Source organism: Nanorana parkeri, unplaced genomic scaffold, assembly GCF_000935625.1.
Source record: "Nanorana parkeri isolate BGI_ZX_2015 unplaced genomic scaffold, ASM93562v1 scaffold345, whole genome shotgun sequence".
NCBI classification, from domain to species: domain Eukaryota; kingdom Metazoa; phylum Chordata; class Amphibia; order Anura; family Dicroglossidae; genus Nanorana; species Nanorana parkeri.
In genome coordinates this window covers 1,202,793-1,218,275 of record NW_017306613.1, presented here as the reverse complement: position 1 = coordinate 1,218,275, position 15,483 = coordinate 1,202,793, and the positions used below count along the sequence as shown (strand labels likewise).

At 42.7% G+C, this 15,483-nt stretch overlaps 1 protein-coding gene across 1 annotated transcript in view; it reads right to left on the bottom strand.

Annotated features, from left to right (window-relative positions):
- The window catches only part of AIF1L (allograft inflammatory factor 1 like), a 65,477-nt gene extending 61,920 nt beyond the window's left edge, over window positions 1-3,557 (bottom strand). Inside the window, exons 1-2 of the mRNA XM_018558542.1 lie at window positions 3,451-3,557; window positions 576-637 (exon numbers count right to left, since the gene is read on the bottom strand). Of these exons, the coding sequence (XP_018414044.1) occupies window positions 576-637; window positions 3,451-3,481 (93 nt within the window). The 5' untranslated portion in view covers window positions 3,482-3,557. The remainder of the gene's footprint in view (window positions 1-575; window positions 638-3,450) is intronic.
- Between the last annotated feature and the right edge of the window lie 11,926 nt (window positions 3,558-15,483).

The window sequence follows — 15,483 nt, the reverse complement described above, 5'->3', positions numbered from 1 at the left end:
GCGATCGTGTCCGGGGCCCCCCGCCGTGGTTTTTGCGGTCCCCTGCTCCTCTGGGGGACCCATGACCACGGCACAGGAGCTCACCATAGAGCTGCTATAGCAGACGAAGAACATCCGTTCTTTTTCTGCTCTGTGTGATCACTGAGACCGTGGCGCTGTAAAGTTAAGTGAAAAAAACAAAAATGTAAAAAAAAATTAAACAGTAAAAGATGACACGAAATAATTGAAAAAGTGATAAAAAATACAGAAAAAAATGTAAAACCAACCCTGCCCCCCCCCCCCAGGAGGGGGGCGCATAGAGGAACCTGGCCTTGGGGCAGCAGAGAGGGTAGATCCGACCATAGGTCTACTTTAACTACCAACTACCGGTGCTTTTGTGGCATGTTGGTGCAGGCATCCCGGGAGTCACTGAGTGGTTCAATCCAACAGAATCCACCTGTGTTTGGGTGGAACGACCCATTACCAGGCACCTCAACATGACCAGATCAAAGGATCTACCTATGAAAAGTAACCTTTATGAGAGTTTTAAAACATTTTTGTACTGTAATATTCCAAATGAGATTCCCCAAGCTTACCTGATTGACCTCTTCCAACCTCATTTCTTGTTGTGCCTTCAGTATCCCAAAAGCTTTCCCACCTAGAAAGTGAAGGGTGATATACATAACAATGCATGGGACACTCATTTCATAGCATATGCCTTTTCATTCGGATATATAAAGCTACAACTTTTCCGTTAAAGTAGAACTATGGTCTAAAACCAAACATAAACTGAAGGGAATTTATCAAAACTGGTGCAGATACAATCTAGAGCAGCTGTGCATGACAACCAATCAGCATCCACCTTTCATTTTCAAAGCTTAACTGAACAAACTGAAGAGAGAAGCTAATTGGTTGCCATAGGCGACTGCTCCAGATTTTGTCTGCTCCAGTTTTGATAAATCCCCCTAACTGTATATTGCAGCATGACAAGTTGAGTAATGAAGTGTTGATTGTTTTGACTGGTTTGCTTAGAAATGTCAAAAAGGTACCTTGGATCTGCACTTGCTGGAGACCTCAGGCGCCCCATCTGTCAAAAATGTAAAGTGCTGATATCGGCGCTTGGTGTCTTGTGTCTGGGTGTCAGCTGGCTTGAAACCCAGACACAGGACTCAAAAACCGGACTGTTCGGGTGAATCCCGGACCGGTGCCAACCCTATGCATCCATAGGACATGAAGTCAAGGGACATTTTCCCAAGGGAAAAACTGCACAAAAATTGTTGCCAGGGGTTAATGCCCACCCTGTGCTATCTGAAGCTATAATAAACATTTTTGGCTCTACATACATACATCCTTTTCTGTGTGACGCTCAGAGCACCTTAATGCGTATGTGTCCCATACCATACACAATGAGGCGCCCTGCGCTAAAGCAGCCCATTCATTTTGAAAAGGTTGGCCGAGCACCTTAACACAACTTAACACCTGCAATATATTGTACAATGTTCCTAAAGACATGACATACGTGCTATAGTGCACGTGCCTTGACAGCTACTATATGTGTGAAATTGAGCTGACATTCTAAAGAAATGCACTGTGACATACATACTACCCTGCATGCTGCAACACATGGGTATGAAGCAAGCCTAAAGCCAACATAAGCAGTGGGGTCTCTGTACTCAATGTGACATATGACAGCCTCCAGTAAAAAACTGGCACTCTATCATTCATCCCCCTTATCCCTCAATGGAATGCGCCATGTCCCTCCAGCCAATCCAAAGGCATGTATCCCAAATGTCAGAACTGGAAGTTGGAGTTTGCATGCTGCACACACTTGGTTCAGAGCCTTCCAGGTCACTCAGGAAGACACTTATGACATCAAGCTACTTAACACAGCTTCCGTTGCTTGTTACTGGTTACTCCTCTTTTATAGGCTTTATTTTGAGACAGGTTCACTTTAAATGATTTCAGCTTAATAGGAGAGTGCAACATCACCAACATTTTTACATAAAATTCAGTGACATTTAGCTTTAAATTGCTCTGCCCATCATATAAAATACTGACTTGGTAACAGCATACCGTCAATAACGCCTTATCGATTTAAAGGTCAGTCCACCTTGAATTGATATTTCAGGATCCAGTAGATGCTGGAAGGGTTAAGGCACAGTTTCTTCTATCTCTCTGGGACTTTATTATAGGGGGCTCCCACCATCCCGCTGGATTGTTTATTTCATATTATGGAGGATGTAACAGGAGGAGCTGGAACACACAAAGGTGGGCTGTATCACTCAAGACTCCCGAATCTCAGAAACAGATTCGGAAGTTATGGCAGAGAGATCTCCCTGTTGGAGTATCCAAGACATATAAAAAGGCAGGGACTGACTCAGCTCACCAGGATGCACCTATAACTAAAATATCACTTGTGTGGAATGACCCTTTAAATCAGAAAACAGATTCTTTTTAGGATGCTTGAATTTGCATTTTGGTACACAGTAGTTTAAAACAGTAACTGAGTAAAGGTCATTTGGACACGAAGGAGTTCACTGTTTAGACAGAAGCATATTTTGGTCAAATGTATCAGTGTCCAAATCAACTGTAATCATTTACGATGGCACAGATTTGTTAATGTGACACTAAACTCAGGAGTTAAATCTAAAAAAAAAACCATTCTAGTACCTTACCTATTGACAAAAGTGTATCTTATTTGTGTATCACTGGGCTGTGGATCCTGAATTGGTGCTGGCTCTGTCCTTCCTTCTGAAGTTGGGCAACTTTTGTTCCCTATGGTCCCTGTGTGTGTGTTAAAAAAGTAGTCACCGCTCCAAGCTCACTCCCGTGATCGACTACAATCTCAATACAAATTGGTAAACTAAACATGAGATTGTAGTCCATCACAGGAGCGAGCTTGGAGCGGTGGCTACTTTACAACACACATAGGGACCATGGGGAACAAAAGTAGCCACCCTCCAGAAGGAAGGACAGTGTCAGCACCAATTCAGAGATGATTTGAGCATCTACAGCTACACAGATAAGATACATTTTTGTTAATAGTTAAAGTACTTGAATTTATTTTTGAGATTAAATTCCTGAGTTCTGGGTTACTTTAAATAATTATCTGCAGCACTCCGACCCCTTGCTTTAAAGTCAGAAGTGTAAATCAAAGCCAACTCAGCAGCATCTAAAAAGTAAATGTAATTTCCACATACTTTCAATCTGCTTTTACAATACAGCGAGCATTTTTCTCATGTGATACTTTTCCATCCCATAGAATAGTTAGTGATAAGAATCTTAAAGACAAATGGAATGTAAGGTGTGATCACTTTTAAAAGCCGGGGACCTTTTCAGGGACAAACCTACAAACACATGGACTGTCTCTGGAAATCAGGGACAGTGAAGGTGTAATAATGGTCACTGCCTGTACTTGTGGGTTCTTTAAGAAGTGCCAGTGCAGCAGCACAGTTGGAAAAGTTGTCCTACCTTGCATTCTGTTGTTGTTGTTGCTTGTCATGCTGACTTCTATCTGAGTCCAGAGATTAGCCCTGAGCTGTTAGATGCACACACTAGTGACAATCTCCTTGCTCTGAGCAGATGGCTATGGGAAACAGCTAACATTGGCTGTTCTAAGCAGCCCAACCCTTCAAGCTCAGCCCTTGTGCTTTCTCAACTATAGCTTTGCCTTGGCAATAACTTACCTCCCCCTGCTGGCAGAAAGAGAATACAACTTCTCAGGCGCAACTTTGTATGCAATGGGCCTGATTTACTAAATCTGGCCGTACGCTGGTAGATTTTTGTACGAACGTTCATACGAAAGATCTCATCAGAACATTCAATTATGTCATCAGAGACTTGACTAATGTTGTTCGAAATTTTGTTTGATTTTAATATCTACAGGGTTATTCAATAAATAGGGGGAAGAGTTTGGAGAAGGCAGGAGAAGTGAACAATCTAGGACAACGTAGCTGATTTGGAAAAATTCTCCAATTCAGCTTACTTTCCAGTTCAGCTATGTTGTCCTAGATTGTTCACTTCTCCTGCCTTCTCCAAAATCTTCACCCTTTTGTGAATAACCTTGTTAGTTTTGGAAATGGAGAAACATTTTCCATCCTGTTCCTTCAATTTTATTCATCATTATGGTCAAAAACAATCATTGATTTGACTTCAACTATTATGAAATCGAACAAACTTTCCAAAAACTATTTTTTGCTAGAAAAATTCTACCTTATGGGGAAAAACACTGACCCCATAGTTCTCCTTTAATGCTCAGGCGGGAATGCTGGCGCATACTCTCGTGATACTTACCATGCAACATCAGAGTGTGAATATATGTGAGCACAGGCAACAGTGAGTATGGATTTACTATGTTGTATGTTGGATTTACTAAGAAGGGTATTTTTCAATATGGTTTCTATTTCAGTGTCAAAATGTACACCAGCCAAGAGATGTCAAGCTTAAAGTGACACTAAACTAAGGAGTTAAACCTTAAAAATGCATTCAAGTACCTTAACTATCAACACAAATGTATCTTATTTGTGTATCACTCGGCTGTAGATCCTCCAATCATCTCTGATTTTGTGCTGACACTGTCCTTCCTTCTGGAGGGGGGCTACTTTTGTTCCCCATGGTCCCTGTGTGTGTTATAAAGTAGCCATCGCGCAAAGCCTGCCCCCATGTTGGACTATTAATTTGTATTCTTTTAACAGTTAAGGTACTTGAATGTATTTTTTATGTTTAAACTCCTCAGTTTAGTGTCCCTTTTAAAATAGTGCCCACTGCTATCATTAAAGTGGAGCTCCAGCTTGCCCCCACCTAAAGCCCCCCCCATTGTTAAATATACCTCATGCACCGTACACTTTGCATATAGCACAAAGACGCCCTGTAAATGGTGGTAGCGCCTCCCCCTCCCTGTGCCCCCCTAGGTACGCCACTGACGAAGCCCTGGGAAAGTAGGCGGGGTGAAAGGCGTCAATGGCCTCCAAGGCCATCCAGAGTGAAATCACCTGGAGCAACTCAGAACTCCAAGAAACTTTGCTTGTGTACACAACTTACGTGAGTACCCTCATCTTATGGTGTTATCTGCTAAATTACTGAGGATTTCCCTGCTGTGAACTTTTATATCTTTCACCAAGGAGAGTTTAAAGTTCCTTAACGGAACGTGTGGGACTATATTCAATACCCAGGCTGATCACCTGGATGGGAAACACCACAACTATTCGTTATATCTCCTATGTGGAATACACCACCTGTGAAAGTATATGAGGAGATTCCTGTTATAAGTGATGCAAACAGATCCGTTGTGATATTTAGTATCTTAAACTCCTCTGCGGGATTCAGCAGCAAAAGAAACTTTGTTACTATTTACAAGATACACCTGATATAGAGAATAATCTTTGTTCTCATCTCTGAGGTGATTGCAACAATACTTTCAAGCACATAAAACTGTCAGATTAACACCTGACACTCATAGCTTTACCGGCTTATGAATGAAAATCACTAACTGATTAATTTAAACTTTGCTTTACTGACATGCATGGCCAGATCTCCCACAAGACCACCACCGTGTGGGTATTTTTTAATGACATTTAGCCCTGCTTCGAGCAAGCAGGGCTAAATGTAGACCGGAGAAGCCGGTGTTTTAGTACAAGTGACCTCGTCGATACCACCAAGATCACTTATGATATGCCTGCAGGTCCGTCCCTCCATGCCCGCCTCCACCTCCGGCTGCCTCTGTCTCCGCTGGCCCCCTCCCTCCCCGGTTTTCCAGGTCCCCCCCTCTTCTGGGGGACCCAGGACCACGGCAAGGTAGTTCAGGAAGGAGAGCAGGTAGCAGAGCGGAGAATGTCTGTTCTCTGCTCTGCTCCGTGTAAAAACATGCTTTTTCCTTGCACTGGTGTGTGGCTGGTGGAAAAAAAACAGCCCTTATTTCTCCACCAGCCACACACCAGTGCAAGAAAAAAGCATGTTTTTTAAGGCCCGCAACAAGGAAAAGAGGTTCTTCCAGAATTCCCTTGTCGCTTGACCACCATCTGACCCATGTCCAGTTTTTCTGTTTCTTTCTCTTTTCGTTTCCCTTGGGATATCTCCAAGTGATCGGTATTGAGATTTGATTGCTTTTAATCGTTGGGAGCAGAGAGCAAATCACAGGAGGAGGTGCTGAGGGGCGTGCTTCCGATGACCGCAATGCTGAACGGGCAGTGTGCGCTTGCGCACACCGGCCCATGCGGCATTTATCTTACGAACATGCCACACACCCGCCGACAATCCTATGATTCTCGGCGGGTTTTCGAACATGTTCATAAGATAAAAGTCGTGCGACCTTACAGAAGCAGAGGTCGCACGCCTTCCACACACCTTGCGATAATCGTACGATTGCGGGATTTCCCGCGATTATCGTACGATTATTACAAGGTGTGTGGGCACCTTAAGAAAGTGGAAAGAGAAAGGAAAGGAGGAAGGTGTCGTCTTTACTGGATATCATTGCAGACATTCTGTTGTTGAGATGGCGAAGGCCCGTATGAAGTAAAACAACAGAGTTTTTTCCCTTACCTCTCTTGAAGAGTTTTGGGAGAACGCAGAAGGAGTCCTGTCGGATATTATATGACTGACATTCAGTGTTCTGGTAAGGGAATACACCAATACCCCACAGCCCACTGGTATTGCATCTATTCAATCTCTCTATAAGACACAGTGGACACTTGTTATATAATTTTTCATTTTTTGTGACATTAGATATGGCAATAATGCACTCCTTATATTTCACTACTCATTTATTAATTACGGTTCTTCACTGAAATCCTAAATGGAAAATTTGGCACTACATCACTTAGATAGTTTCACTTTGTGGTGCATCATTGTTTCCAAGTGTATTGCACTCTCAGTCACACATGTTTTAGGTCTGACCTTTATTTGTTGATCATTTAATTCATGGTTTGTTTTTTCTATCACTTATTATAAAGTGTTTTAGCACTGATCTAGCGCAACAAAGTTGCATTCATTATTCCACAGGTGTTACAATCACATATTGTTGCGGCTGGTCTAATTAGAGGCACACATTTTCCTAGCGCAGTTGTTTTTCGTTTAATCTTAAGAAGGCATATGTGTTGACGTGTGAAAAGGGTCAGACAGCAGTTTTGTGTATGCAAGGTATGTTAACTTCTCAAAAAACACAAACCAGAAAAGGTATAAAAGGGTTAAATAAAGTACTGACATGGTGAGAAATGTCCTTGTGATTGGTAACGGAAGCTGTAAACCAGATTCTGGAGGAAACATTGGTACAGCCAGAGAAAAGACATATCAACTTCATAGACGTAAACATAGGAATAATTGGAAAATGGAACAGAATCCCAAAAGGGAAGCAAATCCATAGAACACCAGGGAGTAACAATCTCATGGGGGAGGGTTAGTATACTCAGAGTAGAGAAGGAAAAACTATGGCATGAGATACCAGCCAATAGGAAACACCGGCAATGGCAAATAACAAGTGACCCACATAGGAAAGCTGGAAGCCATAATAAATACTGAGAAGGGGAAGTCAATGTTACGCCAGGGTCCCGAACAACACAGGCAACTGATAACAGCAGCTTCAAAGTGAAACTAATATAGAAGGACCTGGTAGGTCAAGAAAACCTGTACGAAAAGACAGGGGTTGGGAGAAGATAACATAAACACTGTCCTTCCTTCTGGAGGGTGGTTACTATGGTTCTCCATGGTCCCTGTTTGTGTTGAAAAGTAGCCATCGCTCCAAGCTTGCTCTCGTGATGGACTACAATCTAAACTACAAATTAGTAAACTAAACATGAGATTGTAGTCCATCCGAAAAAAAGAGCTTTTAGCCATAATTTGCTAGTATGAACAGAATAATACCACATAATGGCAGACTTACCTGACAAAGTAATCCTCTGCAGTGTTCCCCTCCCTTAGTGGTGCTTCCATCTTTGCCCAGGTCTTCTTTTGTGTTCTGAGCCTTTGGCCACTCCATGGCTATATGAGGTAATTATGATGCATTGGGGTTACTTCATCTCATCCAGAATCTTGCTGAGACTGTGCCATGTGCATGTGTCAGAAGCACAGTATTTAGATAATATTGCTGTGAAAGGGAAGATATAGAAGACATACGTGTAACCAGTGGTTTATGGGAGACTTGGTACATCAAGATAGTACCACTACTCTGAGCAGAGACCACTCTGTGGCTAACTAAGAATAGTACAGAATGAGCAACATGCAGAATACAGTAGAAACCAGTAGAAGCAGGATAGCAGTCATTTTCAAGGGCATATTGTGTATCCTGCATATGCGAGTCCAGGTACAGATGAAGTTGTATGAATACTCAATAAGAAAGTACCCTGTGGCAAGCTGACACATACACAAGGGTACAGAAAGTACCAAAGAGAAAATAAGGCTAATTTGCGGTTATTAATACATGAAGGGATCAGAGACTGTAGTATACAATACAGGTACTGTTGCTCTGTGATTGAAGAGCACTCTGCGGCTGTTTAACACATTATAATGTTATAATATTCAAATAATATCACTCACATTCAACGCATCCCGCCCTATCCCCAAAGATAAAATAAAAGATGGACATACAATACATAGGCCCATACCTTCCAACTGTTTCTTATTTGGAGGGACCCAAATGTCAATTTAGAATTATATCCCTATGTCCCTCTTCCCTTCTTAGTTGTCCCTTTTTTTGGTCTGATATATCTATAAAAAGGTTCTATTTAACTACCAAAAGTGTTATTCTGCACTAAAACCTTCATCTTATGTCCTAATGATCTTGTTTGCTATTTTGAAAAACCCTTATTAAGGAAAAGCAATAGCGATAAAACAATTCTGAGCTTAACCAATCATTTTTAGTAGGGATGCACCGATACTAGTATCGGTATGCGTGCTGATCCCAAGTAGTGGGCGAGTACTCTTATTTGCCCAAATGCCCCGATACCTTCCCTGATATGGAACTTCTGGTCAGAGGGAGATTTCCTCTGACCGGCAGTGCCGCAAGGGAACATGGAGCCGGCCTATCAGGAAGCGGGGCGGGAAGTAATGACCCTCCTCACGGTTTCCTGATTGGCTGGGAAGGCGACTAGCTGGCCAAACAGCATGGAGACGGTTTCCCGGCCAATCAGGAAGCAGGTAGGCGGGTCATTACCTGTTGCCCGGCTTCCTCATCGGCCGGGAAGCCGGGCAACAGGTAATGACCCGCCTACCAGCTTCCTGATTGGCCGGGAAACCGTCTCCATGGAAGCGGGCTTCCCAGCCAATCAGCATCGAACCAGCTGTTCGGATTGGCTTGCATGCAGCAAAGCCGGATTGGCTCCCCACTCCCAGTCTGCTGTACAGGTGATGAGGAGGTTGATATTAACCCCTATTCAGGTGTTCACGCTGGTTGTAAAAATACATTTAATGATTTTGTCTGAGGAAATCTGTGTTTTTTCATATCTGATTGTTGTTCAGCTTTACTTTACAGCTTTACTGATTGCACTGGGTGCCGCATGCTTAACAAACATGGGAAATTAGCTCATGTACCAGATTCTGCTACGGGCTTACCGTGATTTTTTACCTCATGTTTGTGCATGTTTTAATGTTGCACGCTTTTGACTCATTCCATGATCGCGCATCAATGCATGCGCATGATGCACATTTGCCGTGCATTCACGGAACGCGAATGTGTGAACAGGGACTAACAGTCTACTATGTGTTAGCCTCCAGTAGCATTGTAACAGCTTGATTTAACATTCCAGAAGTCTCAAACAGTAATTTGGAAAATATTAGCAGTCTTTGATATTTTCTTGTAACACTGAGGCTGTTTCTGACACTCTTTTGTAACATGCATGCGGCTGCATAACTAATGATTATATGTAAGTAGACTACATTTGTAGAGGTATATCTTTAGTATGACCATTGCAATTGTTAATGGTTTGTTATACTTTGCTAAAATTGTAATCATTGACAAACAAAAGGTGCAAGCCTTAACTGAACTTCAATTATCCTAAGAGAAACAGAAGTTACAGCAAGAGACTTGTTTTGTAACACCACAGCTAATATCTGCGCTCGAGGACATGTCGATTTGGTGACGGCAGGCAATGAGTAGCTGAAAATAATGTCTGAAGGGGGTCCCTGTCCCGCTGATTCAAGCACAGCGCTCGTGACTGCATTGTTAATGTTCTGGATTTAGCAAAATGTTCGCTGAACAACCGCTTAACTCGGTGTCCTGGAGCTTTGTCATCTGAATTCGATTGGCAGCCAAAGGGAGAGCACCATGAATCAGGTGTGACTCACACATCCATCACTGACTCCTAACAGCTGACTATTCATTGCTCTGAAGATGACAATGAGAAGAGCGGCGTCCTGACTACATGTTTAATCTGACAAATTTTGGATTAGCCAGCATCTGTTACCCCACATGTTGGTGCCGATCCCACAGACACTTTGAGAGAACGCAGCACGGAACGCAGTCTCTTGTTTGCTGATGGCTTTTAATAGCAGATGCATTATAGATTTTTACAGAAGTCAATCACATTGTACAAAGTGTTGAAGGATTAAGGCTTCTGTGCAATATTACATGACCTCTAATATCAGGAGTAGGTATGATTAGTTTACAGAATTCTGAGAGTTTAGAGGACAAAGGGCTATAAAGTAAGAAGGGCAATGACAAACACAGCAGAGAGAACACAAAGATGTTGGCAAATTCTACTCGATTCACAGTTCAACTTTACCTGCAATCTACTTTTCAGGATGGGTTATTCACTGTGGATGGCTGGGGCTTTTTCCTTGCCCACCCTGCTTCCTTCCAGATCTCAGGTCCCATATCCTCCCCTTTGGTTAGCATTTAGGGCCCGTTCACACCAAAATTGGAAGGAAATCGCACATCAACGGAGGGTCCGTTGACTTGCAGTTTCAACCTCCGTTGACTTCCATTTAGTTTTTTCTCTTTTTTCCAATCTTTATTTTAATTAACATGTCCTGAGTGGACAAACATCTATGTCTTTTTTTTACTTCTGTTGCATTGCGATTACATCCATTTTTGTACCGTTACATTATGTTGCGCTGAAAAATATTTTCATCGCACTGCAACGGAACGGAATGGAACGCAAGGGTGTGAACTGGTCCCCTTGCGTTAGCATCTGTTGTACAATGGATCGCAACGCAACCGATTTGGTGTGAATGGGTCCTTAAAGAGGACCTAAACTGTTAAAAATGTGCCCAAAGAAGGCAGGCAAAGGACTAGTTACCATTGTTTTCTATGGTCTTCCTACAGCAGATCCTTTCCCGGTTACCAACCTACCATGCCTTCTAGACTGTTTTTTCTGTGTGAAGACAGCCATCTTGGTAGAGAAGCAGGGCTTTGCCTCCTCATGTTAGAGATGGTTGATAGAGAAATGATCAAAAAGCAGGAGCAGGGGTGTAGAAAGCATAGATCCACCAAATTAATGAAGTAGGGAGATGCATGTACTGCAAGTCCTCAGGTACATTTTCAGCAAGTAGAACAAGTGAACAGCACAATAGTGACATCTCTAAATCTCATTCTAAATCTGGTGAGACTAGCAGACCTATAACAGAAGTACCTGAACAAGGACCCTCATTGCAGCATCACCAGTAAATATTTGAAAAAAAGCTGCATTTTTTTCAAAATATTTAAAATGACTACGTAATGTTTAATCAATATGTTAAAGGAGAACTATGAGGTGAGTGCTTTTCACTCACCTCATAGTTCTAGCCGACCTGTGACAATGAGACTGTCACAGGTCGGCTTAGTAGATCGGGAGGTGAGCGAACACATACCGGCGTTCGCTCACCTCTCGATCCGGACACGGCTCTCTGCCGTGACAGGGGAGGGGCTGGATTCCCCCCTCTCAGATCTGCCAGCGCTGACTGGCGGAACGGACGGGGGAGGGGGCGGGTACTGCTGGCTCTGCCTCTAGATAGGCAGAGCCAGCTGTCAGTCACACAGCTGGGCGGATCCAGACATGCTTGCCGGGATCCGCTTCAGCTGCGGCGTCTCAGTATACCGCGAGCTACAGGGTAACGGGAGGACACAACCTAGTGTCCTCCTGTTACCCTAAGGAGAACTATGGGGAAAAGCCTTAACCCCATAGTTCTCCTTTTAAGCTTATATGAGATTTCATTGATTGTGTTTTCATCTACTTTAAAGTTTACTTGTTGCTTTTGCACTGCGTGGGCTTAGCACAGGTTTGCTTCAGCTGAATAATAGTTAAGAAAGACTGAACCGAAAAACAGTGACAGGAATCGGCAGACGGCCAGCAGGTCACCCAGGAGGGTCGGCTGATCGGAGCACATCTCCACCCAACAGATGTTCAACCACCAGTTCTAGGACCTTCAGCTGTTGTGTGTAGCAGGCTGACACTTCCTCGGTGCCTGTAAGCAGAAACACAGCCCGCAGCTATGCATTCTGTCTTATACTGCCTCTGAAGGATAAGCTAAAGCCAAATGACTAGAAATTGGGGGTTTGTGTAAAACACAGAATCAGACATGAAAAGAGGAGGAGAAAATCAGTGACCTGGGGAAGATTTAAACGAATTCCAGACTATTTAAATGGAATAAAAAGTTAAAATACAGGTTATAAAGAAAAAACACAGGGACCACCACTGCTGGTCTGCTGAGAATACTTGTTACCTGGTTGTGTGTAGCTTTAATATGTTCTGAATCACAGACACAAACAAGTATGCTACAAATAATAGAGAAAAGTTAGTTCTTTCTATATGTTTCCCAGGTCAGTGTTTCAGGCAATTCTGAAGCCAACACATCTGCACCAAATACATGAAAAACAAGGCGCTGGATTCAAAGTCAGATCATAAAAAAGCACAGGGGCTTCGGTAAGGCTGCTTTGCACACAATGGGATACCCCTTTAAAAAGGGAACCCAGAGTTGAGGGTCCTTCTATTCCAGGACAACAAAAAACAGTCAATGCATTTCAGGGGCTCAAAAAATCCCCCCCTTCCTCAGGGCTCAGGTTTTCTAAATTCTTTGTTAGAAGATGCCGGGACAACACTTTGTCAGCAGAACACTTAGTCGTACCATTTATAACATCTAAACACATCTGTATGGCAGCCAGAGAACTGGCATTTTTAGGAGAAGAGTCAGCAATGGCATCCTCTGTATTAATTTCAGTGTAAGTTAAAGTTCTGGGTAAGGCCCCTTTCAGATGGCTGCTCCGATCAGGCCTGCCTGACAGTTTTTTAGGCCGATCCGATCAGATGCCCAATGCAAGTCTATGAGCAGTTTGTTTACACCCGGTTAACCTCAGCTCCGGCTTGGTCCGAAAAAACAGACGGATTAGTGTTTCATTTCGATGGACCTGAATCGCACCAGATCGGGGGTAATCTGATGTAAACGGACACATGTCAGTTTACATCAGATTCCCTATAGAAACACATGGGGTCCGGCAGTTTCATGCGATCAGTACCGTTCTGATCAGGAGAGGATCTGTACACGGATCCTCTCCTGATCAGCCTGTATGAAAAGGGCCTCAGTAAGTCAAAGCATTGAAGCAAGAGGGTCAACATACAGATAGATTGCCAGGCAGATGGCATTTGCAGAATGAGAATTAAGCAAAGTCAGGCTTCAGGTTTCTCTTAAGACAAGGTTCCCATGAGGCCGGATTCACACCAGCAGACGCACTACAACACATGGCGTGTGCTGTGCTGTGCTGGGTTGCCATAACCGCTGCAGGTCTAGTTTTTTTTGTGTGCTGAAGTGCATTATTAGCCCTTTCAAAATGAATGCCTAAAGGCAATGCACCTCAGCGCACAAAAATATGTGCTTTACAGGATGCACAAGTGTGTGTTCTTCTAAATAAAATCAGTTTTATCACTTTTTACTTTTTTTTAAGAACGATACAAAAATCCCCCAGCATACTTTGCAGCTAGCCAGCACTAAAAGTCTATTTAAACAGGTTACAAACACAACATTTTATTGCGCATTCGCAAACACATGTAAAGCCAGATTGCCACATGTTACATTATGCGTTTATGTCAAATTGTCATAAGACATATGTATATAGTTTTATTTTTGATTTTAAATATTCCACATAAGGGGATGGGAGCTTGTAATTAAATATGTTCTTTGTTGTGGGTTATCACCGTCCAGGCATAGCCTGTTAACCCTTTCGCTGCCAAGCCCTCCGGAACATTTTGCAAATCAGCTGGCCACGCCATTTTTGCAATTTTTCCCATTGATTTGATTTTCAACTGCTGCGTTGCTAGCGTTTGTAAAAGACCCCCCCAAACCATATATTTTCTGAAAGCGCAGGCCCGGTAGAATAAAAAGAGGGTGCTACTTAATTTGTAGGCCCTGCGATAATTGTGCAAATGTTTCTCAAATTAATATTAAACCGATAAAAATACACTATTCAATTGATAAAGCCCTAAAATCAGTATCAGCGCACAGAACAAAACTATTTTCTGACTAAATTTAAAAGATAAAACTGTATTGAGTTAATAAAGAACAAATATTTGCAAATTTGAAATTGCGCCTTTTTGCGAAAAGGTAAAAAAATGAAGGTACGCAAAACTGTAAATAAGCGACTTATGTTAAAAATAGTTTTACACTGTCTTGGTGTTTGTGTTGTGATAAAATGATACAGGCGTATATTTAATTGCAACACAAAGTATCACAACGCATGGCAATGCGTCACAAAGCTTTGCCATGCGCTGCCACAGTTAATTTAATGCCAGCGCATGTGCATGGCATAGACCACAATAGGGTGCACGTGTATGTTATGTGTGTGGGGGGAGGGAAGGGTTGTGCTTTTTTTAATTCGTTTTTTTTACACATTATTTATTTTATTTACTTTTTTTATAATTTTAATTTGTTTTTAATTTTTAATTTATCTTTTAATTTTATTTAATTATTTTTTAATAAATTCTTTATTTGACAATTTTTCAAACATACAGATATATTAATTTTTTTTGTGTTACTGTTGGGGGGGCTACGGTGAAATATCTGGGGTCTAATATTTCCCTTTTGAAATAGAAAAAGAAATTGAGGACACAGAGTCCTCAATTTCTTTTTCTGCAGCCCCAGCACTCAATAAATGGGAAGCACTCAGTACAGAGGCTTCCCATTCATTCAGAAACTGGTGATAGTAAATATTTTTACTATCACCAGTTTATGAATGGGAAGGAGCCTCTGTAGTGAGTGCTACTCCCAATTCATCAATTAATGAATGAACAGGAAGTGTTCAGACGATCACTGCGGTGTTTGCTCTGCACAGGAAGATTGGTAAGTATCAATGATATTTATCAATCCCCCGTTCGGCCACGCACAGAGTCGCTGTCATCCAGAAACTGACAGGATGACAGCGGCTCCATTATACTCACCACTCGGCCATCCTGACATTGCGGCTTCTCCCGGCCAGCCGCCGCTCGCTCCTCCGCCCCCTCCCGCTACCACAGACCCTACAAGCAGGGGACAGCAGCGGGGATCCATGGAGTCTCTCTCATCCAGGCAGGGATGAGAGACTCCAGATGCCGGCAGCAGCGGCGGGCGCCC